The following is a 26045-nucleotide window of genomic DNA, read 5'->3' as shown; positions in this document are numbered from 1 at the left end:
TGGGCTGTGTCTGCTCTGCATATGCAGAGTGGACACAGATCTGTCATCCGCCTGCTCCGCTTATTGCGGCCCGCGACCAGTAAGTCGCTTAAGTGGCCCTTGCTCTTTAAAAGGTTGGGCAGCCCTGGTTTACAACATAGCAGTAGCTGTAGTGAGGAGGGAGGGGGGGCTGGGTAGGCAGCAACAGAGCCAGGGGGATATTGTATATGGCAGGGGTCTCCAAACTTTTTAAACAAGGGGCCAATTTACTGTCCTTCGGACTTTGGGGGGGGGCATACTTTGACCATAGGTAGAAGAAAAGGTCCTGGCATTGGTGGGAGTAATCAAAGCCATAGGCTTGGTGGTCAGTGGGAGTAAAGAAAATGGTATTGTTGGTGTCGGTGGAGGAATAGTGCCCCGTCATTGGTATCAGTGGGAGGAATAGTGCCCCATCATTGGTATCAGTAGGAGGAATAGTGCCCCATCATTGGTATCAGTGGGAGGAATAGTGCCCCATCATTGGTATCAGTTGGAGGAATAGTGCCCCATCATTGGTATCAGTTGGAGGAATAGTGCCCCATCATTGGCATCAGTGGAAGGAATAGTGCCCCATCATTGATGTCAGCGGGAGGAATAGTGCCCCATCATTGATGTCAGCGGGAGGAATAGTGCCCCAAGGACCAGATAAAGACAAACAAAGGGCCACATCTGGCCCGCGGGCCGCAGTTTGGACACCCCTGGTATACAGAATACACCCTGTGTACTTTGATGAAGTTTTTAGGCTGTATGTGGTACCACCAAAGTCTGGAACTTATTAAAGGAGAATTTCCAGGTATGGATATTTTTACATAGTTACATTAGTCCAGCTTGGCCAAGCCCAACCCCTGAAAAACAACCCCACACCATAATCCCCCCTCCACCAAATGATTTGGACCAGCTAGGTCCATAAAGACATGGATGGGCAAGTTTGGGGTGGATGAACTTGACTGGCCTGCACAGAGTCCTGACCTGAACCCAATAGGACACTTTTGGGATGAATTAGTGTGGAGACTTCAAGCCAGACCTTCTCATCCAACATCAGTGCCTGGCCTCACAAATGCGCTTCTGGAAGAATGGTCAAACATTCCCATAGACACACTCCTAAACCTTGTGGACAGCCTTCCCAGAAGAGTTGAAGCTGTTATAGCTGCAAAGGGTGGACCAACTCAACATTGAACCCTACGGACTAAAGCCTCATACACACGATCGGATTTTCGCCTGAGAATTGTGTGATGACAGACTGTTTGCCTAAAATCCGACCGTTAGTACGCTCCATCAGACAACTTTCCGCCAACAAATGTTGGATGGCAGGCTAGTAAATTTTCGGCGGACAGTGGTCTGTACACAAGTCCATCACACAAAACTCCAAAGTACAAACACGCATGCTCGGAATCAATGCTCACCAAACACGACATTAACAGAAGGTGCCCAAAGGGCGGCGCTCAAGAGCTGAAATTCCACGTAGTATGTCACTACGTTCGTGTTTGTTGTCTGACAATTGTGTACCGTTTGTATGCAAGACAAGTTCATGGCACACGCCCTTCGGACAAAAGTCTGATGCTTTGTCTGTGAAAAAACCGATCGTGTGTACGAGGCTATAGACTGGGATGCCATTAAAGTGGAGTTCCACTTACTTTTACAACTCTTCAGCATCCCTCACTAAACTGTGCACTGTACAGGATATTTTAAAAAAACAGGATATTTAAAAAAAAATTTTCTCAGCACCTACTGTATATCTGCTGTATTCATTTTTCACTTCCTCCTCCCTGGCCGCGGCCCATCACATCATTTCCTGTTTGCAATGCCTTATGGGAAGGGGCGGCAACTTCCTCTGACACTGCCATTGCTATGGAAACCTGACCTGAAACCTATTACACTGCTTGTGCTGCACTGAGCATGTGCGAGATCTGCAAGGATGAGATCCAGGAAGAAATACAGTCTGGCTTCAGATGCCCACACTTAAGATGGCCACGGCCTGCTGTAAGTTTATAAAATAACAAACTACTGCTATAAACTAACAAAACAGACCTCAATTTACAGACTATCTTTACTAGAATACATTAAGCTTGTGTATTATAGGGGTATTTTTATTTAAAAAGTATAATTTCGTCCGGAACACCATTTTAAGGTTCATGCGTGTTTAAAGGCAGGCGTCCCAATACTTTTGACAATATAGTTTACTTACATTGGTCCAAGTTGGTGTAAAATATGTAAAAATATCCATAAAAATTGACTTCTCTTATTTGCTCCCTTGTTATATCCGAGACGTTGTTGAAGCTGTTGATCTGGAAGAAGTCTAGTGGGTTATGACTACAGAACGCTACTATCTTATAGCGAAGAGGAGAGAAGAGCTATTGCATAGTCACTTTGCAAAACTTAGAAAAGCGAGGTTGTTTGATATCTAAGAAACAGCTGGATTACAGGTAACAACCCCACAAAGAACAGGACCACTGCACTGAGCACAACTTTTCTGAAGTTTCTCTGTCTGTGTTGCATCTCTTACCTCTATTAGAAAAGCAAGCCTCTCTGTATCAGTGTCAGGGACACATGAACCAATTAGGTTTAGCTTGTCTTCTGCATCCCATAATTTCCTTATGATCTGTTTCTCCATAGTGGGCAATGTACTCTGAAAAAAAAAAAAAAAAAGTGATGAACACTAAACCTAAAAAAATAACGCAAAACCGCATGTCTTCCAGCACTCTCACATGCAATAAAATGCAAATCCATCTTTTTTTTAATTTTTTTTTTTTTTTATTATTCTTTTAGATATGTGTATGAAAAAAAAATCTGGTGCCTTAACCTCCCTGGCGGTATGATTATTTCGGATTTTAGGTGCTGAAAGCGGTACAATTATTTTGCATGGAAATTTGGCGTTTTATAACCAAACAAGAGTCTAGTAGATATCCCGGGTATGATAAAGTTTGAAACACAAAAACATAAATTATAATATAATAAATAAAAATAAATAATTAAAAAAATAAAAATAAATAAATAATAAAATAAATTTCCCCACAATTCACTATCGTCCAATTCTGCAAGTGTTCTAATTTACTATCGCTGTTTTCTAGCTGGTCTAAAGCCACTTTTGATGTAAAGGGACACTTTTTGGTTGCTATGGACAATCTCCAGTTTCCAGGCAGAAAGAACAGTATATAAAACATAAAACTGCATGCAGGGCATGGGCCAAAGCACTGGGGACAAAAGGGATGTAAAATCATTTCATACAGTACTGTAATCTGTAAGATTACAGTACTGTATGTGTTATGATTTTTACATTTTTTTTAATTTGCCACCAGGCTCCGCCCCCGTGCGTTGCGACGCTCGCAGGGAACGGAGCCTGGCAAGGAGAGGCTTTGGAGGAGGACAGAGCCCGCAGACAGCGCGGGGGACATCGCAGGATCCCGGGGACAAGGTAAGTAAAGCCACACCAGGATCCTGCAATGTAATCCCGAGTGTGGCTCGGGGTTACCGCTAATGGTCCTGAATTTTAACCCCGAGCCAAACTCGGGAAAACCGCCAGGGAGGCTACCCAATTCAGCTCTGATAGGTTTCACCCCCTTTGTGATCAGGCCATTTTTTGATATTTGGCACTGCGCTACTTTAACCATTTACAGACCGGAAGATTTGCTTGCTTAAAGTGGAGTTCCACCCCAAAAAAAAAAAAAAAAAATTAGTAATGTGCTTAAAATTTTTAAAAAAAAAACATTTGGAGAAATTTTTTTTTCTCACCTCTAAATGCTTGTTGCTAGGGGGTCCCTCGTAATCTGCCTCCTTCGGTGCCTGGGCTCCTGATGTCCCTTCCTTCGGCGCAGGAAGAGAGATCGCCTCTCCCCCCTCCCTCTAGTCAATCATCTGAGACACGTGACCGGTCCCAGATGATTGCAGGGCCAGTGATGACGCACGGCGCGGCTCGCGCATGCGCAGTGGGTGCCCGGCTGTGAAGCCACAGCGGGGCTCCCACAGTTAAAGTGCCGGTGCCGCCGAGCGGAGGGGGGGGGACGAGCGGGGCTTCGATCCCCCGTATCGCTGGACCCTGGAACAGGTAAGTGTCCGATTAAAAGTCAGCAGCTGCAGTATTTGTAGCTGCTGACTTTTAATTTTTTTTTTTTTTTTTTAAATGGGAACACCGCTTTGATAACCAGGCCATTTTTTGCAATACGGCACTGCGTCTCTCTAACTGACAATTGCGTGGTCATGTGACGTCGCACCCAAACAAAATCGACATCCTTTTTTTCCCACAAATAGAGCTTTCTTTTGGTGGTATTTAATCATCTCTGCGGTTTTTATTTTTTGCACTATAAGAAAAGAGCGACAATTTTGAAAAGAAAAAAATATATATTTTTTACTTTTTGCTGTAATAAATATCCCCAAAAATGTTTTTTAAAAATCAAATTTCTTCATCAGTTTTGGCCAATATTTATTCTTCCACATATTTTTGGTAACAAAAGAAAAAAAAATTGCATATTGATTGGTTTGCGCAAAAGTTATAGCGTCTACAAAATAGGGGATAGATGGCATTTTTATAATTTTTATTTATTTATTTATTTATTTATTTTACTAGTAATGGCGACGATCAACGATTTTTAGCAGTACTGCGACATTGCGGTGGACAGATCGGACACTTTTGACACATTTTTTGGACCAATGACATTTATACAGCGGTCAGTGCTATAAAAATGCACTGATTACTGTATAAATGTCACTGGCAGGGAAGGGGTTAACACAAGGGGGGCGATCAAGGCGATAAATGTGTTCCCTCGTTTGTGTTTCTAACTGTGGGGGGGATGGGACTGACTAGAGGAGGAGACATATCGTTGTTCCTAGCTGCTTTTACGAACAGATCTCTTTGTTTCTTACCCCTGCTTTGCAGTGAGATCGTTCCCCAATCAACATAGGGCTCTGGGCTGTGAATGTACACAGCCGATCAGCAAGTCCTGGCCATGAATCACTCCCAAGGACTTGCTGACAGACTTCTGCTGTGTACAATTACAGTGGGTGTCGTGGGGGGGGGGGGGGGGGGGCGCATGAACACACCCTAAACCCGGAAACAGGCAGCGGCGTACACCACTTTGCCTGCATGGGCCACCCATCCGCAGTATATAATATTTGGAAATTCGAAAATTCGAAATTCAAAAATTCAGAAATTTGAAAAAAAACGGAAATTCGAAAATTCGTAAATTCGAAATTCAAAAATGTGGAAATTCCAAAATTTGGAAATTCAAAAATCCGGAAATTTGGAAATCCAAAAATAAGAATGAAAATCCAAAGATTGAAAAAAAGGAAAATCCAAAAATAAGAACGAAAATCTGAAAATTCAAAAACTTAAATATTACCAACTATAAAATTATAGGTATTGGAATTTCCTTTCAAATTTGGCTGTTCGTGAACGTAACGAATACGAATTTATCCGAAGTTACGAATTATCTGTAATAACGAATGCCATATCTAAACGAATTAATAATAATAAATAATAATATTAATAAGAATAATAATAAAAACGTATTATTATTATTATTTTGTTCTGTTCCATTTGTTCAGATTTGTAACTTCAGATAAATTCATGTTCGTTACGTTCACTAACAGCCAAATTTGAAAGGAAATTCCAATACCTATAATTTATTAGTTATTATTAGTTAGTTATTATTTCGAATTTTTGGATTTTCCTTTCTTATTTTCGAATTTCCGAACTTCCAAATTTTCAAATTTTTCAATTCCGAACTTTCGAATTTTAGAATTTACGAATATTCAAATTTACGAATATACGAATTCTGAATTTTGTTATTTATGAATTTTCAGATTTATGAATTCCTAATTTCAAATTTTTTGTAAATTTTTGACTTTCTGAAAAAAAACAAAAAACAAATGAAACTAAAACAAAAACAAATGAATTTTTTGGCAGTGCACATGTCTACTCTTTGCTCAAATTTAAAGAAATGTAAAGAAAAATAATGTAATTTGTAAATAAATTTTAAAAAATTACCATTAAGTTATATTAGGGTTTTTTTTTTCTTTTTTTTTTTTAGTACTCACCGAAACCAATTACCAATACCTACCGCAACTTTTTTGTTTACACTTCAGTTGTCAGCAATTTTACAAAGCATTGAAAAGTTTTTTTTACAAATTACATGAATGTATTCTTTAAAATTGTTTTTATTGTTAACCACTTGCCGACCACCCGCCGCAGATGTACTGTGGCAAGGTGACTCGGCTGCACAAATCCCTGTACCATTACGGCGATTTGTGCGCTTTTCACGCGCTCCGATTGGCCAATCAGCGGGTCCAGGGGACTCGATGTCCACTGGTCACTCGCGATCGTTCCCCACAGTGGCAGAACGGGGATCTGCTGAAGTAAACAAGGCAGATCTCTGTTCTGTCAGGGGATGACACTGGGATCTGTCTTCCTGCTAAGCAGGACAACGGATCTTTGTCTTTCCTCAGGCAGCCCATCCCCCATACAGTTAAAACACACAAACAGGGAACACATTTAACCACTTGATCGCCCCTAATGTTAACCCCTTCCCTGCCAGTGTAATCAGTGCAATGTCAGTGCATATTTTTAGCATTGATCACTATAATAATGTCACTGATCCCCAAAAGTGTCCAAAATGTCAGTTAGGTGTCCGATCCGTCCACCACAATGTCGTTGTCCTGCTAAAAATCGCTGATCGCCGCCAGTACTGGTAAAAAATAAATAAATAAGAATGCCATAAATCTATCTCCTATTTTGTACACGCTATAAGTTTTGTGCAAACCAATCAATATATGTGTCAGGGAATCTAATAGACCAAACTGTGTGGACTGCACAGAGGAAACCCAAAACACATATAAGTGAAATAATGGTGTTTAATAAATAAGTGACAACAATACAACAAACCCACTACAAACAACAATATATACAAGGAAATGGAGATACCGTAATCGTAAACAAAGCCAGGCCAAGGTCATACACAGGGAGATCAAACCAGCAGGACAGGAAGAGGGTGGATGGATGGGATACAGGGCAGGGATCCAAGGTAACCAGGAACAGAGGGGATAGGCTCAGGATAGGGATGGGATAAGATCAGGTCAGGTCAGGACAAGGCAGATGCAGGCTCAAGGTCAAAGTAACGGGCAGCAAGGTTAGAGTGCAGGGAGAGAGAGAGAGATACCAAGGCGAGCAAGTGAGGGCTCGCCGGGTATTTATAGGGCTGACTAATTGGCTTCAAGTTACACCTGAGCGCAGGGAGTGTTGTCTGCCCCCTACTGCCAGGATCCATCCGCTGGTGGACATCAGTACTGCAGCCAAAAGATGACAGGACACCAGCAGGGAAATATTCTCCTGACAGTTCAACACTGCCAGGAGACACCTGCTGGTGGACCCCAGTACTGCATGCCAAATAATATAACTTACCAGCGAATGGACCCTTTCCTGACAGTACCCCTCCCTAAAGGAGCGGCCTCCGGACGCTCCAACTGGTCTTAATTGTCCATGGTCTATGGCATCAGGCAGAATGGTGGAGGAAGGTATGTCAGGCTGGTCATCAGGCACATCTGGGCAGACGGCTGGCATGTCAGAGTCATTAAGCTGGGCAGCAGACGACAGGAACCACTCGAGCTGGGCAGCAGACGACAGGAAACACTCGAGCTGGGCAGCAGACAGGAACAACTCGAGCTGGGCAGCAGACAGGAACAACTCGAGCTGGGCAGCAGACAGGAACAACTCGAGCTGGGCAGCAGACAGGAACAACTCGAGCTGGGCAGCAGACAGGAACAACTCGAGCTGGGCAGCAGACAGGAACAACTCGAGCTGGGCAGCAGACAGGAACAACTCGAGCTGGGCAGCAGACAGGAACAACTCGAGCTGGGCCGCAGACAGGAACAACTCGAGCTGGGCCGCAGACAGGAACAACTCGAGCTGGGCCGCAGACAGGAACAACTCGAGCTGGGCCGCAGACAGGAACAAGCCGAGCTGGGCAGCAGACAGGAACAAGCCGAGCTGGGCAGCAGACAGGAACAAGCCGAGCTGGGCAGCAGACAGGAACAAGCCGAGCTGGGCAGCAGACAGGAACAAGCCGAGCTGGGCAGCAGACAGGAACAAGCCGAGCTGGGCAGCAGGCTCCGGGTCATCGAGCTGGGCAGCAGGCTCCGGGTCATCGAGCTGGGCAGCAGGCTCCGGGTCATCGAGCTGGGCAGCAGGCTCCGGGTCATCGAGCTGGGCAGCAGGCTCCGGGTCATCGAGCTGGGCAGCAGGCTCCGGGTCATCGAGCTGGGCAGCAGGCTCCGGGTCATCGAGCTGGGCAGCAGGCTCCGGGTCATCGAGCTGGGCAGCAGGCTCCGGGTCATCGAGCTGGGCAGCAGGCTCCGGGTCATCGAGCTGGGCAGCAGGCTCCGGGTCATCGAGCTGGGCAGCAGGCTCCGGGTCATCGAGCTGGGCAGCAGGCTCCGGGTCATCGAGCTGGGCAGCAGGCTCCGGGTCATCGAGCTGGGCAGCAGGCTCCGGGTCATCGAGCTGGGCAGCAGGCTCCGGGTCATCGAGCTGGGCAGCAGGCTCCGGGTCATCGAGCTGGGCAGCAGGCTCCGGGTCATCGAGCTGGGCAGCAGGCTCCGGGTCATCGAGCTGGGCAGCAGGCTCCGGGTCATCGAGCTGGGCAGCAGGCTCCGGGTCATCGAGCTGGGCAGCAGGCTCCGGGTCATCGAGCTGGGCAGCAGGCTCCGGGTCATCGAGCTGGGCAGCAGGCTCCGGGTCATCGAGCTGGGCAGCAGGCTCCGGGTCATCGAGCTGGGCAGCAGGCTCCGGGTCATCGAGCTGGGCAGCAGGCTCCGGGTCATCGAGCTGGGCAGCAGGCTCCGGGTCATCGAGCTGGGCAGCAGGCTCCGGGTCATCGAGCTGGGCAGCAGGCTCCGGGTCATCGAGCTGGGCAGCAGGCTCCGGGTCATCGAGCTGGGCAGCAGGCTCCGGGTCATCGAGCTGGGCAGCAGGCTCCGGGTCATCGAGCTGGGCAGCAGGCTCCGGGTCATCGAGCTGGGCAGCAAGCTCCGGGTCATCGAGCTGGGCAGCAGGCTCCGGGTCATCGAGCTGGGCAGCAGGCTCTGGGCTCTGGAACATTGGGCCGAACAGCGAGCACCGTAAGGGCAGGCCAGATTACAGGCACCGGCTCAGCAAGCTGGGTAACGGACCCTGGCCCAGTGGGCTGGGTAACAGGCCCCAACTCAGCGAGCTGGACACCGGGCACTGGTTTGGCAAGCCGGATAACGGATACTGGCTTGACAGGCCAAGTGACGGACTTCGGTATAGCAGACTGGGTAACGGGCACCAGTTCAGCGGACCGGGTAACGGGCACCGATTCAACAGACTGGGTAACGGGCACCGATTCAGCAAGCTGAGACACGGGCACCAAAACTCCAGGCTGAAACACGGGCACCGAAACTTCAGGCGGAGACACGGGCACCGAAACCTCAGGCTGGGATACCAACATCACGACATCAGGCTGGAAGACAGGTACCAGGATATCAGGCTGGAGGATGGACACATGAAACCGGAAAGCAGGCTCATCAGGCTGAACAGTGGGCACATCAGGCAGAACAACAGGTACTGGCACAACAGGCGGAACAGGTACATCGGACTGGTCAGTAGTCGCTGGAGCGTCAGACTGGAACATGGACACTGGGATTTTGGGCTGAGCAGCAGGCACTGGGACCTCAAACTGGGCAGCGGACACAGGCATTGGCACAACTGGCTGAGTCGTAAACACTGGCACATCAGGCTGGAAAGCGGACTGGAAAGCCGGCACCGAGACATCAGACCAGGCAGCGGGTGCTGGAACTTTAGACTGGGCAGCAGACACAGGCGCTGGCACATCGGGCAGAACAGCAGGTACATCAGACTGGTCAATAGTCGCTGGGGCGTCAGACTGGAACATGGACACTGGGATTTCGGGCTGGAAGGCAAGCTTCAAGACTTCCGACTGGAAGGCAGGCATATCAGACTGGAGAGCGGGTGCGTCAGACTGGAAGGTGGGCACACCAGACTGGAAGGTGGGCACACCAGACTGGAAGGTGGGCACACCAGACTGGAAGGTGGGCACACCAGACTGGAAGGTGGGCACACCAGACTGGAAGGTGGGCACACCAGACTGGAAGGCAGGGACATCAAGTTGGAAGGCAGGGACATCAAGCTGGAAGGCAGGGACCAAGACATCAGGCTGAAAAGCAAGCTTCGGGGCATCAGGCTGGGAGGCAGGCGTGAAGACATCAGACTGGGGAGGGGGCACAGACTGAAAAGCGGGCACCGGGACTTCAGGCTGGAAGGCAAGCTTCAAGACATCCGGCTGGAAGGCAGGCATATCGGACTGGATTGCAGGTGCATTAGACTGGAGAGCGGGTGCATCAGACTGGAAGGTGGGCACACCAGACTGGAAGGCAGGGACATCAAACTGGACAGCAGGCACAGGCATTGGCACAACAGGTTGCGTAGAAGACACTGGCGCATCAGGCTCGGTAGCAGGCACTGGTTTGACAGAATCAGGTGGGTTAGTTGGTGTGGAAGCAAGTTGGGTTACTGGCAGGATCGTGTGGGTAGGAAAGAATTTTTGTTTCTTTTTTGGTTTAGCCCGTGCAGTCTTGTATGTAGGTGCAGGGCTGAAAGAAAAGAAAGTAGCTGGATCGAAGGAAGACCAAGGAACTGTAGCTAGAGAGGGGTTTTGTGGGACTGTTACAGGTGGAGGAGAAGAGACAGGTGGATTGAAGGCGGGATAGGTGCTACACTTGGAGACTGGGTAGTAGTATTTGGTAGGGGGTTTGATAAACTGGGCTGTAGCTGAGGTTGCCATAGGCGACGGGGAGATACATTTTTGGGGAGACAGAGGATTAATGGCAGGGCTGGAGTATTGTGGCTTAGCAAAAGACAGGAGATCTGACCATACCTGCAGCACAGGTTGAACAAACGCTGATTCACACACAGCCTGACTAATCAAGGATTGCACTGACTGGATGCAATTAGACAACACTTGCTGTGAACAGTTGGAATAATGTTCCATAAAATAGGCTGGATCATCCTCTAACAACCAAACCAGGGATTCAACTTGGCCATAATTGAAGGGGGGTGAAAAATCATCACTTCCCTCGGGAATACATGACAGGGCTGGTTTTGCACATAACTGGATCAGGGGCTGAACATCTTCAAAAGACATATACCCCTGATCCACTAGGGAATGAGCTGATCGGATAGTTTCCATCAGCCTGTCACTAGTCCACCCTTTTAAAATCTGGCGACAATATTCACCATCCTCTTCTGCTAGCAGAGAATAATAAAGGATTTCATCGAAATCCATATTAGCAGACCCGATAAACCAGGATGGTTTCCTCAATGCAGCCACGTCTGGTCAGGGATGGCCTTGGTATACTGTCAGGGAATCTAATAGACCAAACTGTGTGGACTGCACAGAGGAAACCCAAAACACATATAAGTGAAATAATGGTGTTTAATAAATAAGTGACAAGTAAAAGAAATATAAACAGTGCAAAACCAATACAACAAACAACAATATATACAAGGAAATGGAGATACCGTAATCGTAAACAAAGCCAGGCCAAGGTCATACACAGGGAGATCAAACCAGCAGGACAGGAAGAGGGTGGATGGATGGGATACAGGGCAGGGATCCAAGGTAACCAGGAACAGAGGGGATAGGCTCAGGATAGGGATGGGATAAGATCAGGTCAGGTCAGGACAAGGCAGATGCAGGCTCAAGGTCAAAGTAACAGGCAGCAAGGTTAGAGTGCAGGGAGAGAGAGATACCAAGGCGAGCAAGTGAGGGCTCGCCGGGTATTTATAGGGCTGACTAATTGGCTTCAAGTTACACCTGAGCGCAGGGAGTGTTGTCTGCCCCCTACTGCCAGGATCCATCCGCTGGTGGACATCAGTACTGCAGCCAAAAGATGACAGGACACCAGCAGGGAAATATTCTCCTGACAGTTCAACACTGCCAGGAGACACCTGCTGGTGGACCCCAGTACTGCATGCCAAATAATATAACTTACCAGCGAATGGACCCTTTCCTGACAATATGCTTATTGGGATTTTTTTTGCCAAAAATATGTAGAAGAATATATATTGGCCTAAACCGATGAAGACATTTTTTGTTTTATATTTTTTTGGATATTTATTATAGCAGAAAGTAAAAAATATTGTTATTTTTTCAAAATTGGAGGTTTTTTTGTTTATAGTGCAAAAAATAAAAACCGCAGAGGTTTTTCCCATACTCTAAAGACATGCTGATAGGTTAATTGGATCCTGTCTAAATTGTCCCTAGTATGTATGAATGTGAGTTAGGGACCTTAGATTGTAAGCTCCTTGAGGGTAGGGACTGATATGAATGTACAATGTATATGTAAAGCGCTGCGTAAATTGACAGCGCTATATAAGTACCTGAAATAAATAAAAATAAATAAATTATAATTAGCTGGTGCACTCTCGTTTCCAGTGTCAGCATCCCTTTAGAAGTACAGTATTAAACCATGAAGCATGGGTTCACACTATTGCGTATTGGATGTGGGCTCTCTTTGGAGCCGGTTCACATATCTCCGCTGTGGCTCCGATGCAAATTTGCACAGGGGTCCGGTGCGTCTTTTGGTCCGTTTTAAGTCCGAATTCAGCCAAAAATCTGGGCTGAAATCGGACCTGAAACAGAGAACAGGGACACACCGGGCCCCCTGCTGTGAGCCGCACGTGGCAATGGTGTGAACCCAGCGTTAAGGAGTATTTTACCGAAACTGAAATTATTATTGCAGGGAGGTGCCTAAATCTGACTTGTAGCTTAGTGCAGACTTCTGGGAAAATCACCAATTACACAAGCTGGAAATTACATTTTTGGGGGTGTTCTATACACCAACTGTGTACAGAAAACCTTCAGGTTGCCATATTGAATTGCTGCAAATTAAAAAGGAAAGGTAATTTTCCTACAGATCCTGTTCCTCTCTGTGCAGCCACAGCACCCCCTCGTCACCGCCTCCCCTGGTCTCAGAATCCAGCAAACTCTGGCAGCTGACTTCAGCCCTCCTACTGTCCTCCTCCAGACCCTACACTTTCTGCTTCCCAGCACCACATCCAGCTTCTTCCCGACAGCAGCACAAGGGAAGGGGGTTGTACTGTGATGTAAGGAAGGCTGGGGAACTCTTGAATTCTGATGGTGGGGGGGGGGGCTCTTCACATCTCATGTAAGGAGAGGGGCTTCTCTGGACATCTACTCTTACAGATACAACCGGCCCTTTGAGGGCAACCGTAATGCCATAGCTCCCAACTGTCCCGGATTTCGAGGGACTGTCCCTGATTTGGAGCAATGTCCCTCTGTCCCTCTTCCCCACCTCATTTGTCCCTTATTTTGGTCTGATCTATATAGCTGTATATAAAATGCACTTTTTATCTTTCAAAAAGTGTTTCCCACTGCTAAACCTTTCACCCAATTTCTAAATTGCTGCATTTGTAAATTTTAAAAGCCAATATGAAGGAATATTAGTGGTAAAAAAAAGCAAAAACCCTTTGATGAAGTCACGTGTTCAGTGACGCAACGCGTCAGGGAGGAGCCAGGTGTCGTTACTTCTGGTCGAGGCCAACACCGGAAGTACCCTACATAGCTGTACCTAGGATTTTAAACTGTAAATTACTACTTGTTTGTTTAAATAAATTGGATTGAAATACTGCACTATGGAGCCCCCCCCCTCCTTTATTGCATGACCTTACTACCTCCGATGAGCCTGAAGTCCACCCTGGTACCGGTATTGCTGTGGATATCTGTGGGAAATCGACCGCTGAGGATCCTGGTTATATTCATACCAAGGCTTGACTTGACCTGTAGGGGTCTTTATAGGTGAGAGGCTGGGGGAAACGAGTGGCTCACCACGGATGGTGATAGCAATTGGATGAAGTGGATTTCGTTCGATCATATTGCACATGCACTTTTTGCTTTTTTATATGAACTGTCACTTGGAGATTCTATCATATTATTGGACTTTGATTGCACTATCAGCACTTTCCAAGTACTTTTGCACTTTATAGTTTTGTTTGCACTTTATTATTTTTTGATATTATGAATGTTTATTACCATATACTATGTTGAAGATTACTTGCACTTGATTACCCAGCACATTAACTTTAACACGGCCCTGAAAGTGTTATTCATTGAGTGTGTTTATCACACTTATTTATGTTCACTATTTTTAGTATTTAAATTTTTTTTTTAGTTAGCGCCACATACTTTTTTATTCATTTATTATTTCTGTGTGGGAACACTTTCATATGTTGGCAGATTCTCAGATTTTTTTTGTGTTTTTTTGAGCGAGTTTAGGTTTTGCGCATTAGTTCTCTTCTCTTTCAGTTATAAAAAAAGCCCTTGTGGATTTAAATAACTTTTTTTTTGGTTATTTCTCCTTTAAGGGGGTGTGGCAGGGGGGGCGTGTCCTATGCCTACATACATTTGCTAGTAGGTGTCCCTCATTCCCATCTCAGAATGTTGGGAGGTATGTGATGCTCATGCGGCCCGTAATGGAATGGAGTTTGAACCTCTTATGTGTGTACCAAACACAAGGAACTGAGAAACTGTTCAATGATTTGCGGCATTTGCGTGAAAAGTTATCCTTGCTATGGGGAGGATGTGACTGCGCCACAAAGTAGACATGAACAGAAGAGGATATCTCTGTTGCCGATTGTCACACTAGACTTTTATGGTCAAAAAAGCGTTTTATTTATTTTAACAGATAAAAAAAAAAGTACAAACAGCAAAGCCTTGTCTGAGTAAACTACATAAAGAAATGTAATTTCCAAGGGCACAGACTATGGGGGTTGATTTACTAAAGCCAAATAGACCGTGCACTTTGCAAAGTACAGTTGCACTCTGCAAGGACAGTTGCTCCAGAGCTCAGTAAATAAGCAAAAACTCTGCTGACTTCCAACATCCAATCATGTGCAAGCAAAAATGCATTTTTCTTTATTTTCCTTGCTCGTGATTGGTTACTCTTTGAAAAAGTGAAGCCTTACCCCATTTACTAAGCTCCAGAGCAACTGCACTTGCAGAGTGCAACTGCCCTTTGCAAAGTGCACAGTCTATTTGCCTTTAGTAAATCAACCCCCAATATTCCATAACATAATTAGTGCAGGTAATGCCGTGTACACACGATCAGACTTCTCGCCAGACAAAGATATGACGGCTTTTCCGACGGGATTCCGCTCAAGTTTGGCTTGCATACACACGGTCACGCAAAAGTTCGCTGAAATTATGACCATCAGGAACGCGGTGACGTACAACACTACGACGAGCCAAGAAAATGAAGTCCAATGCTTCCGAGCATGCGTCGAATTGTTTCCGAGCATGCGTAGGGATTTTTCGGAATTGCCACAGACGATCGCATTTTTGGATAGGAACTTTTCCCGTGCAAGAAATTGAGAGTATGCTCTCAATCTTTTGCTGGCTGGAACTCGGCCAGCAAAAAAATGATGGAGCATACACACGGTCGCATTTTCCGTCTTTTGCGGGCCGAAATTCCGATCGTGTGTATGGGGCATAAGACATAGCCAACCCCTTAGTTGTGGGGGGGGGGGTAAAGATTGTCATAGATAACCATGTGAGGGGGATAGAATACCTTCCAGTCTCTGTACTTAGAGTTGTACAGTTCAGACTTGAGGTGGATTAGGGAAAAAAAAGAAAAGGTAAGCAAGAGGAACATAATAAGAGACCTAAGACCCGAAAAAAGTAGAGGGAGAACAGAAAAAGTATGTAGATGTGGGTTTGTCACATTAGACCAAGGGTCTCCAAACTTTCTAAACAAAGGGCCAGCTTACTGTCCTTCAGACTTTGGGAGGGCCGGACTGTACTAATTGGGAGTAGAAAAGGCACCATCTTTGGTATCAGTGGGAGGAATAGTGCTCCATCACTGGTATCAGTGGGAGGAATAGTGCCCCATCTTTGTTGTCAGTGGGAGGAATAGTGCTCCATCACTGGTATCAGTGGGAGGAATAGTGCCCCATCATTGGTATCAGAGGGAGGAATAGTGCCCCATCATTGGTATCAGAGGGAGGAATAGTGCCCCATCATTGGTGTCCTTAGGAGGAATTCTGCCCCTTTATTAGTTTAAGTGGGGATAATTATGTCCCATTGTTGGGATCAGTGGATGAAAATAGTGAGGGGGCCAGATAAAAGCAAGCAAAGGGCCACATCTGGCCCCCCGGGCCACCGTTTGGAGACCACTGCACTAGACTTTTTACCCTTTACACGGCACAGGGTGAATACATCCTACAGTGGCACCATGGACCGTACATCATCCCATGAGATTTACTATTGCAAACAGACGACTTACATGAATATGCTTCACCAGTTCCACAGTCAGCTTTTCTGCCACTGTTGGGACTGTTGCACAACCTTCATGTAGAAGAACACTAGAGAGGAAAAATAAAAACAAACACCATTGTTAATGGTACATTCTTTTGTAACTATAATCCCCTGTCACACAATTGTCAGAAGTGCCCCCATCGTCTACTTCTTTGTCCCCTGCTCCCTCTGTCACATGCTGCTTCAACATCTATTCCCATGCCAAAGGGCAAATGCAAAATGTTGGATTTGCCCTCACTTTCAGTCCTTGTAAAAGTGTTCTTCAGGACAAACATATAACCCTAAACCACTTTATCAAAAAAAAAAAAAACATTTCTGGCTTCACATGCACTTTAGGCATTAATTGTTCAGAGTTCCTAAAATGTTGCCGGTCCTGTCAAACCGGGGACAGCTGGAAGGTCAACAACAATACCTGAAATGTTCGTGGTCTTCAAAGAAAGCTCTTTCATTATTTATGGAATCTTCCAGGGAAAGATTGCTCTGGAGTCTGCTCTGCCCGTGACATTTCACAATCATGTAGCCTTTCTTGAGTGGGTAGACCAGGTTTCTCACTACTCTCATAACCTCTTTTTCTGCTCCCTTGTCGACCAGATCTGGCTTAGTCAGGATTCCTGTGTAATAAGGTACAAGAAGATATATTATCACACCACTTATATGTGGGGATGATGATTGGCATTTACTAAAATTGGAGCGCTCAGAATCTGGTGCAGCTGTGCATGGTAGCCAATCAGCTTCTAACTTCAACTTGTTCAATTAAAGAGTAACTCCACTTTTAAGAAAAAAAACATTCCCCTCTGTTTGATTTATGTAGATTACCATTTGACTTATGTACATTAACATTTGTTCCTCTGTGCTCCTGTGCTGAGTGATTCTAACGGGAGTGGTTTTCATAATTATCAATCAGCTGCTGCACCTGCAGGGCTCTAATGAGAAAAATTGCAGGGTCAGCATCCCTTTAGACGTGATTTCCCTATTGGGAGTATCTTACCAAAAATGACATTTTTGTTGCAGGGGATGACTGATATCTAATTTGTATCTTAGTGTAGACTTCTGGGAAAATCAATGAGCCAATCACACAAGCGGGAAATTACATATCTGGGGGCGTTCTGTATACATTCTGTGTACAGAACACCTCTAAGTAGCCATATTGCATTTTACAGAAAATTACAAAGCTGCAGATTGAAAAGGAAAGGTCACTTTTTTTTTTAAACTATAAAGTTTTATTACATTTTAAGATAACAAAACCCAAAATTGTTGACATAAGATATTTCTGTACAATTGTAACATTCCACTTACAAGTTAAAATCATTTTCTTTTTGCTAGAAAATTACTTAGAACCCCCAAACATTATATATTTTTTTTTAGACACCCTAGAGAATAAAATGGCGGTCGTTGCAATACTTTATGTCACACTGTATTTGCGCAGCAGTCTTACAAGCGCAAATTTTTGGGGAAAAAAAATCACTTTTTTGACTTAAATAAGACAACAGTAACGTTAGCCTATTTTTTTTTAAAATTGCGCCCGCTCGTGGGATGGCCACAAACTTTTACCCTTAAAAATCTCCATAGGTGACGTTTAAAAATTTCTACAGGTTACCAGTTTTGAGTTACAGAGGAGGTCTAGGGCTTGAATAATTGCTCTCGCTCTAACGATCGCGGCGATACCTTACATGTGTGGTTTGAACACCGTTTTCATATGCGGGCACGACTTACATATGTGTTCGCTTCTGCGTGTGAGCTCGGCGGGACGGGGCGCTTTACTTTTTTTTTTTTCTTATTTATTTTACTTTTTATTTTTTATTTTGACGCTGTCCTTTTTAAAAAAAAAAGGGTCACTTTTATTCCTATTACAAGGAATGTAAACATCCCTTGTAATAGAAAAAGAGCATGACAGGACCTCTTAAATATGTGATCTGGGGTCAAAAAGACCTCAGATCTCATAGATAGTTACACTAAAATACAATAAAAAAAAAAAAATAATATAAATGTCCTTTTTTTTTTTTTTTTTTACAAAATAAATAAAAAATTCTCCTTTAAGAGTTTGTTTAACGCTTCCGCCATCCAATGCTATGGAGCCGAGTGGAGGCCATCTTTCCCTCACTCAGCATTTAGCCATACAGGGGAGCGAACGCTCCGGTAAGCAGTGGAGACGACCGACGCGTGGTGGGAGGTGGTGGGGGGGGCTCTCTCCCACAACCAATAAAAGTGATCTCGTAGCGAATCCGCTGCTGAGACCACTGTTATCTGAAAGCCAGCTGCCCGCCGTTTTTAAAAATACTGGGGTTATGGCAGCTAGCTGCTGCCATAACAATGGTATTTAGTGTCAAATACACACGTAAAACGATGGCGGCTGGTTCTTAAGTGGTTAAGGAAAGGTAATTTTTAATATTTAATTTTTAATAACATTCAATCACAATATGATGTTGTGTTGCAATTGTATATACTATATTATTTTTTTTTTTTGTTATTTGCTATTTTTTTCCCCAACGAAAGTGGAGTTACCCTTCAAACTTTGCCAATAAAACCTGGAAGCTAATTGGCTTCTATGCAGAGCTGCACCAGATTTTGCACTCTCCATTTTTAGTAAATTCCCCCCTAATGTCAGGCAAGTCTGCGCCTTCTGGTAAATAACCACTAGATGGCACCAGGTCCTCTTTATTTCATTTGCATAGGGCAGTGGTTCTCAACCTTATAGTGCCGTGACCCCTTGCTAAAATTTCCCAAGTTGTGGGGACCCGGAACAGTAAAATTATTTTCGTAGCGTAGGTTGTCAGCACACAAGGCAAGACAAGTAATTTGCGCCCCTAATCCACGGACATTTAGCGCTACCTGGGTCCCTTCCAGTTGTACCGTATTACACCAATGCCGAAATCAGGGTCTCTTCCAGCCCCTCCCACTTCACGTTCCTCACCAGTCAGCTGACCTCTAGTCTCTGCCCCCCAGCCAGAACTGAATGGGCGGCTGCGAAGAGGCGGAGTGGGCGGCTGCAGGCTACAGGAACAGCCTACCTGGGTGGCCGCAAAAATGCTGGGAGAGCGGTGCAGGCTTCAGGAACAGCCCAGGATTTGGTGACCCCTGGCAAATCATCATTCGACCCCCGAGGGGGTCCCGACCCCCAGGTTGAGAACCACTGGCATAGGGGAAAAAAATGATACAGCCCAGTGGGACAGTAACCTCCTGCTGCCCACATAAAGAATTTGTGCGGCAGCAAAGAGGGTGGGCTTTATTGCCCACACACCGCACATAATTGTCCATGGGTGTTTTGATGTGGTGGCTGCATTACCTTTCCTTTTCTCAGGCTTTCTTCCCTTTTATTTTCACCTGGTAATCCTGCAAATAACACAATTCCTGGCCGTTTGTGTCTGCGCTCATTTCTCCATGGTTGCCACCAAGGCTGGACTTCAAACATGCCTGTCTGTCTTCGTTCATCTCCATTATATGGTGGATTGATGGAATTAGTAGTTTGCAAATGAGAGATACCATTGTTTATGCTGCCTTCTCCGCTCACAAAAAGTGACAAGGCCACCGCATTTCTGGCAGGATCAACAGGTATTTTCTGTACTTACTGAAAATATTCTCAGCATGAAAAGGGAGCCATTGCAACCACCACCTCTGTAGACTGGTGGGCTGCAATTTATCTAGTTTTTTAATTTTTAATTTAATTTAATTTTTTGGGCTTCCAATAATGTCTAGTCATGCCTGCGAATGTCAGAGTTTTACAATGCCTCATGGGACATGTAGTTCCGCAACAGCTGGAGGGCCGTAGTTTGGAGATCCCTGATCTATAGTATGAAGCATGGTAAGTATTTGTGCAGGAGCAACCTCTATACAGTTATCGGGGGGAGGGGGGGTACGAACAGGAAACCACATTGCCTGGAAGTATTTTAAAAATCCAATGAAAATGTATAAAATATTGCACAAGTTTCCACATACCTAGTGTCCGATTTCCTTTGGGGTCCACTTGTTTTGCCAACTCTAGAGCTTCGGTGGTTGCAATATCCACATTACTGGGGACCACGGCCAGAATAATGGTCTTCTGTCTGCTAATGTACTTAATAATCATCTCCTTAATCTGTGAAAATTTGATTTTTTTTTTCAGTTAAAATATAACCATATAAAAAATATAAAATATAAAATATAACTCCAAATGTAGTGCTGTACACTTTTTAAAGGTATAGGACTTTTCAGCTACTCAATAGCTGCTTTAGAAATCCCCCAGACTCTCTTAGTTGGTGATTAATGTCCCAGGCACCTCGCTCTCGGGCTGAAGTTTTTGTCCTTAGGTTGGTAATAAAGTTGGGTGCCAATCACTGCTTTGGGTTTTGAAAGTTTTATTGCACATGTGCCTGAAGAAATGGATAGGAGGATGAAGGGGAACCCGGATACCTGCAAATTTCTTCTCAAAACACAGTCTCTGCTTGTCTCTTGCTTGTCTCTCTAACTTTCTAGGTCCCTCACTCACCAGGTACTAACGTATTGGCCGAGCACTGAAACTTAATGGCTCTTTGACATTTAAGGTTCAACTGCTAACTCAGGTTTAAGGCAGAACATTAATGGAAAGGTTCCTGTGTTTCTTCCCTACTCAGAAGTCTCTCACCACCTCCATGTGGAGGACCTCTGCAGTCTGCTTCCCCTACACCCATATTGCACTCCATTGCAGCCAATATCTTTATTGAGGCATCCTACTTGGGGAGATTCAGCAACATCCCAGACTAGACAGGACTGGTATCACAGCAGTGTCCTCTTAGGGTAAAAAAAAACCTCAGCCTCAGATATACAGTAAATTATTTCTCCCGGCATGCACAGCAGGCCCATCAAGCCTGCTAACTGGCCAAGTAATAGACTCCCTTAACGAAAGGTTTCACAGAATATAAGGCATTATGTGAATGAACAAGAGCAGAGACATACTTAGATGGGTGCATTCTGCACCAAGTGCCAACACTCTGGGGGTGTTGGGGCCACCTGACAAACTATTTTGTTTTGTGTGCTGCACGATGCTGTGCTGCTTAGCAAAACTAAGGCAAACCTTTTTTTGTTTTCATTTTGGATAGGGTAAGGGAGAGTTATAATCCCTGTCAGATTTATTTTTCGCATTGCATTGCAGAGATTTCCCTTCACTTCCTGTCCCATAGCTCCTGAAAGCATAACAGGAAGTGACAGGAGAGTATTTGTTTTCGACAATTGTCACCAGAACTTTTTTCCCCATTGGAAGATTCCCCCTCGCCTCTTGCTCTCATGATAACTCTAAGGCCCTGTTCAGACTTCACATAGCAGGAACAATCCCACTCACGATTTTTAAAGCGTAACTTAGTCTGGGAAACGCGTTTCACGCATAGGGCAACCCATTCTTTGGTTCTTCTCCGCTCTCTCTGGGCTCTTCTCCCGGTGTTCAACCTCTGCTCCCGGTGTTCCAGTTCTTCTGCCGGCTCCTCCGCTATCTTCATGCTGCTCTTTTGCTAACGGAGGCCCGGACCCCTTTCCTGACCGGCCGGGCTGCGTGCTCGGATCGGGGTCTGGTATGGATTTTGGGGGGGACTCCACTCCGTTTTTTCGGCGTAGGGGGTTCCACTTAAAATCCATACCAGACCTAAGGGCCTGGGATGCCCCGCGACGAGGCCCGCAAGGTGTCAATCTCGCCGATAAAAGCGGGCGAGATTGACTTCCTTTTCTAGTCCCGTCGTACCCGAGTCACGTTCAAAATGAACGGACTTGTCCGTGTGTGGGCAAGTCAGTTCATTCTGAAAGTCCGGCGGAAAGAATGGATTCCGGAAAGTCCGGTCGTGTGTAGGCAAGTCCGTCAGTTCAGAAAGTCCGGCGGTAGTCCGCCGGAAGTCTGGCAGCAAGTACGTCGGACCTAGCTTCCCATAAAGTCCGACCGTGTGTACGCCCCATAAGAGTCTGAAATGTATCAGTATACAACCTGCTTTAATTGTATCCCTAATGCAATCATAGGGTTCAACAAAGCTCTGGGTATGAGTTGTGCTATGGCTCTTCCTGCTGTTCGCTGTATTTAAGTTTTTATAGTACTTTCGAAGATATTACACATATCAGATCATTCATTTAAGGTCATAAGACAAACCTGCTGCCCAATATTTAGGGGCTGATTAGGTAGAGCGACTCGCGTAATTTCCGGCAGATCGATCAGCGTCAGGTCTGGAACGTTCGGGGACATGACTTCCAGGGTGATCAGCTGATCACTGACACCATTCCCTGTCCCAGCCATGCAGTTTTGAGCTACAAAATGAGATAAAGAAAACAAAAAATTGTCATGATGCAGCCATTCACATTTGTTTTTTTATACGCTTATTGCGATTTTTTTACCAAACATATGTAGAAGAATACGTATCGGCCGAAACTGAGGAAAAAATGTGTTTTTTTTTTTTAAATTGGGATATTTATTATAGCAAAAAGTATAAAATATTGTGTTTTTTCTAAATTGTCGCTCTTCTTTTGTTTATAGCGCAAAAAATAAAAACCACAGAAGTGATCAAATACCACCAAAAGAAAGCTCTATCTGTGGGGAAAAAAGGACGTCAATTTTGTTTGGGTACAGCATCGCATGACCGCGCAATTGTCGTTTAAAGTGCAACAGCGCTGAAAACTAAAAATTGGTCTGGGAAGGAAGGGGGTGAAAATGCCCTGTATTGAACCGGTTAAACGTTGTGTACCATCTGTCAAGTTAAATCGTTTAGGGGAGGTTTTAAGACGTGCCGTGTAAATTAAGCCTTACAATACATTTCAAGACAAGAGTGATAGGAGGGTCCAAGAGTTTACAAGCTAAACAGAAGAGCGATTGATACAAATGACAATAACTGTGAGGGATGAGTTGAAAGAGAAAGTAAAATTCAGTTGTTAGGTAAGGGTAGGATAGGCTTCCCTGAAGAGATGAGTTTTCAGGGGTCACCTAAAGACAGACACAATAGGAGATAGCTGTACAAGTTGGGGTAGGGAGTTCCAAAGGACAGGAGAGGCTCTGAAGAAGTCCCAGAGCCAAGCAGGAGAGAAGGTTACAAGGCAGCTAGAAAGCAGGAGGTTTTGGGAGGAGCAAAGAGAATGGTTTGGTTGATATTTTGAGATGTTGTGTTGTTGTTGAGTTGTGGATGGCTTTGTAAATTGGTAATATTTTGAATTTTATTTCTTGGGTGATTAGAAGCTGGTGAAAGGATTGGCAGAGAGGGCCGGCAGATGCTGAGTGGTTGATGAGGTGGATGAGTGTGGCGGTAGCATTCATGATAGACTGAAGGGGGTATAACCTATGTAGAGGAAGGCCAAATGGGAGGTATAGAAGGTTACAAGTAGCATCCTGACATGAGGAGAGGGACTGATAGTTGTGCTAATAATTTCGATGGAAATATCAGGGGAGGAAGTACGGGAAGGTGGAGGTTTTATGAGCTCAGTTTTAGAACAATCAAGTCTTACGAAGTGATGTGGCATCCATAACCGATCTGTCCATTAGCAAATTAGTTATGCACAAGGAGACTGAAGGGTAGACTTAGGAAAGATAGATTTGCAAGTCATCCACATAGTGATTGTATTGAAATCCACGCAAGGTTGTCAGCTGATCAAGGGAGGAGTTGTAGATAGAAAGTAGAAAGTATGTGGGGACAAAACCATGGAGAAAAAAGAGAGAAAGTGGCAGATTTGTAGGAGACACTGAATAAGCTATTGGATAGGTAGGAGGAGAACCAGGAAACAGCAGTCTTGGAGGTCAAGGTAGTGGCATTCTTTAAGGAGGAGCAGGTGGTTAACTGTGTCAAAAACAACAGGTCTATTTGTTAGGTCAAAGGTTAAGATCAGGTTAAGATGTTGAGAGGTAGCTGGGGTGTTAACATCGACAGGGATGTTGATGTTCACAAGAATGATGGTGGGTATTTCAAAGGGGAGAAAATAGGGTAGCCAAGCAGAGAAGTCATCAAGCAAGTAAGATACTGGTCCAGGAGGCTGATAAACCACAGCAGACCTAAGAGATACTGCGGAAATAAGACAAATAAAAGAGCTTCAAAAGAGGAGAGGGAGAGGTCGGAAGAACTGAGCTTTGCATTGTGAGGATGGAAAGATAACAACTTAACCTCCTTTTCATCCACTGGGTCTGGGTGAGTGAGTCCAGTAGAGGCCACCATGGGAGAGGGCAGCTAGAGAGGCAGAATTAGATTCCTGAAGCCAGGTTTCAGTAACAGCAAGTAGGTTAAGGGAGTTAGAGATAAAAAAAAAAAGGTAATGGACAGAGGGGCATTCCAGAGGGCACATGAGAAGGGGCACTGGTTCTTGAAAGCAGGGGAATAGAACTTAGAAAGTGTGTATTGCCTCTGCTTCCAGAGGAAAAAGGGTGCTGATAGTGGGGTGAAAGTTAATTAGCAGAGGGCCAGGGTTGAGTGAAATATCCCCAGTGCACATGTTGCAGTGTTCTCAAGGTTACGTCAGCACGTGGGCTGAGACTGAGATGACGAGGGAGTAATATGGAAAGGGCAGGAGTAAAGATGATATACATGAGGTATAAGGTGAAGAGATGGTTACCTCTCAAGGAGCAGAGAAGAAAAAAAAGTTATAAGAAGATGAATACACAATCTGATGCCTAGCCTAAGTGCAAGAAACACTTAAAATTGACATTGGAAGAGAGAATGCTTGGTGAAAGTCACATTCACTGCTTAATAAAACTCCTTTTAGATATGTGAAGACGTGCACTTAACATTGAATTCTGTGTGGCTTCTGTGGGGTCTGTGTCTCACACAGCTCTTCTTGACGGCATATTAAAGAATACCTGCCAGCTTGCTTCCACCCACAGGTACCCACCTTTGCTGAACTTCCCCTATGCAGTCACATAACACAGCAGGCTTTAGAGTGGTAGGTGCATGTGAATTATTTTACAAATATTTTGGCAGCTAAAACTGTTCTGTAAAATGTGAGTCGGAGTCACCTTTTAACCTGTACAGACAGACTTTATTACTTCTCCTCTAAGAATATATAGAATGCTTACCCTTCCTGACTTCATTCTCCACCTGAGCCGGACTTGTAAGGGCTATGTTATGAAATTGATAGCTTATTTTTCCACACCATGTTGATCCCTTTGGGGACTTTTTTAACTGGAGTTCCAGGGGGCAACGTGTGGCAATACCTGTAGAATAGAAAATTAGTATCAAAGAGTTATTTAGGAAGATATAGCTATTTGATCATATAGGATAAGTGCTCTTTGTGCTTCCCTTCTAAGTAGTCTGCTCAGATATTTCAGCAACAAGGGCTCACTTGTCTGCCAACATTGTGACTCCAACAGTTCCTGCTCCTTATGCAGTACAGCACCCAACAACAACCACTTGAGAGTGCTGTTGAGATACAGGTGGAGGACTTTCCAGTTATCCCAAAGCAGGATCTATTTTCCGTCTCCAAATGGAGCTCCTATGTAGATATTCACAACAAGGATCATCAATCAATCAATTTTTATTCAAAAAATGATCACATCACAAAACGGTGTAGTACAATGTTTTAGAGCCACGCAAGGCCCCTTCATCAGGCATATCACATTTTGTGATGTGATCATTCTTTGATTAAAAACCTGTCAGAGAGCTCACCTTGCTGGTCATGGGATTGGCCACCAGAGGGTGTGCCTGTGAGCAAGCCAGCCTATTTAAGTTTGTCAGGCACTCTGTTCAGTGCTGCCTGATCATCAGCTTCCTG

At 45.0% G+C, this 26045-nt stretch overlaps 1 protein-coding gene across 1 annotated transcript in view; it reads right to left on the bottom strand.

The window, feature by feature from the left end:
• Positions 1–25712, bottom strand: part of LOC141129306 (interferon-induced GTP-binding protein Mx2-like) — a 29381-nt gene extending 3669 nt beyond the window's left edge. The window contains exons 1-6 of the mRNA XM_073617260.1: positions 25351–25712; positions 22456–22610; positions 20310–20448; positions 16789–16987; positions 16345–16423; positions 2522–2644 (exon numbers count right to left, since the gene is read on the bottom strand). Of these exons, the coding sequence (XP_073473361.1) occupies positions 2522–2644; positions 16345–16423; positions 16789–16987; positions 20310–20448; positions 22456–22599 (684 nt within the window). The 5' untranslated portion in view covers positions 22600–22610; positions 25351–25712. The remainder of the gene's footprint in view (positions 1–2521; positions 2645–16344; positions 16424–16788; positions 16988–20309; positions 20449–22455; positions 22611–25350) is intronic.
• Positions 25713–26045: the final 333 nt, after the last annotated feature.

Source organism: Aquarana catesbeiana, linkage group LG02 (assembly GCF_042186555.1).
Source record: "Aquarana catesbeiana isolate 2022-GZ linkage group LG02, ASM4218655v1, whole genome shotgun sequence".
Taxonomy (NCBI): Eukaryota; Metazoa; Chordata; class Amphibia; order Anura; family Ranidae; genus Aquarana; species Aquarana catesbeiana.
The sequence above is the reverse complement of the archived record's forward strand: the minus strand, read 5'-3'. Positions and strand labels throughout refer to the sequence as shown.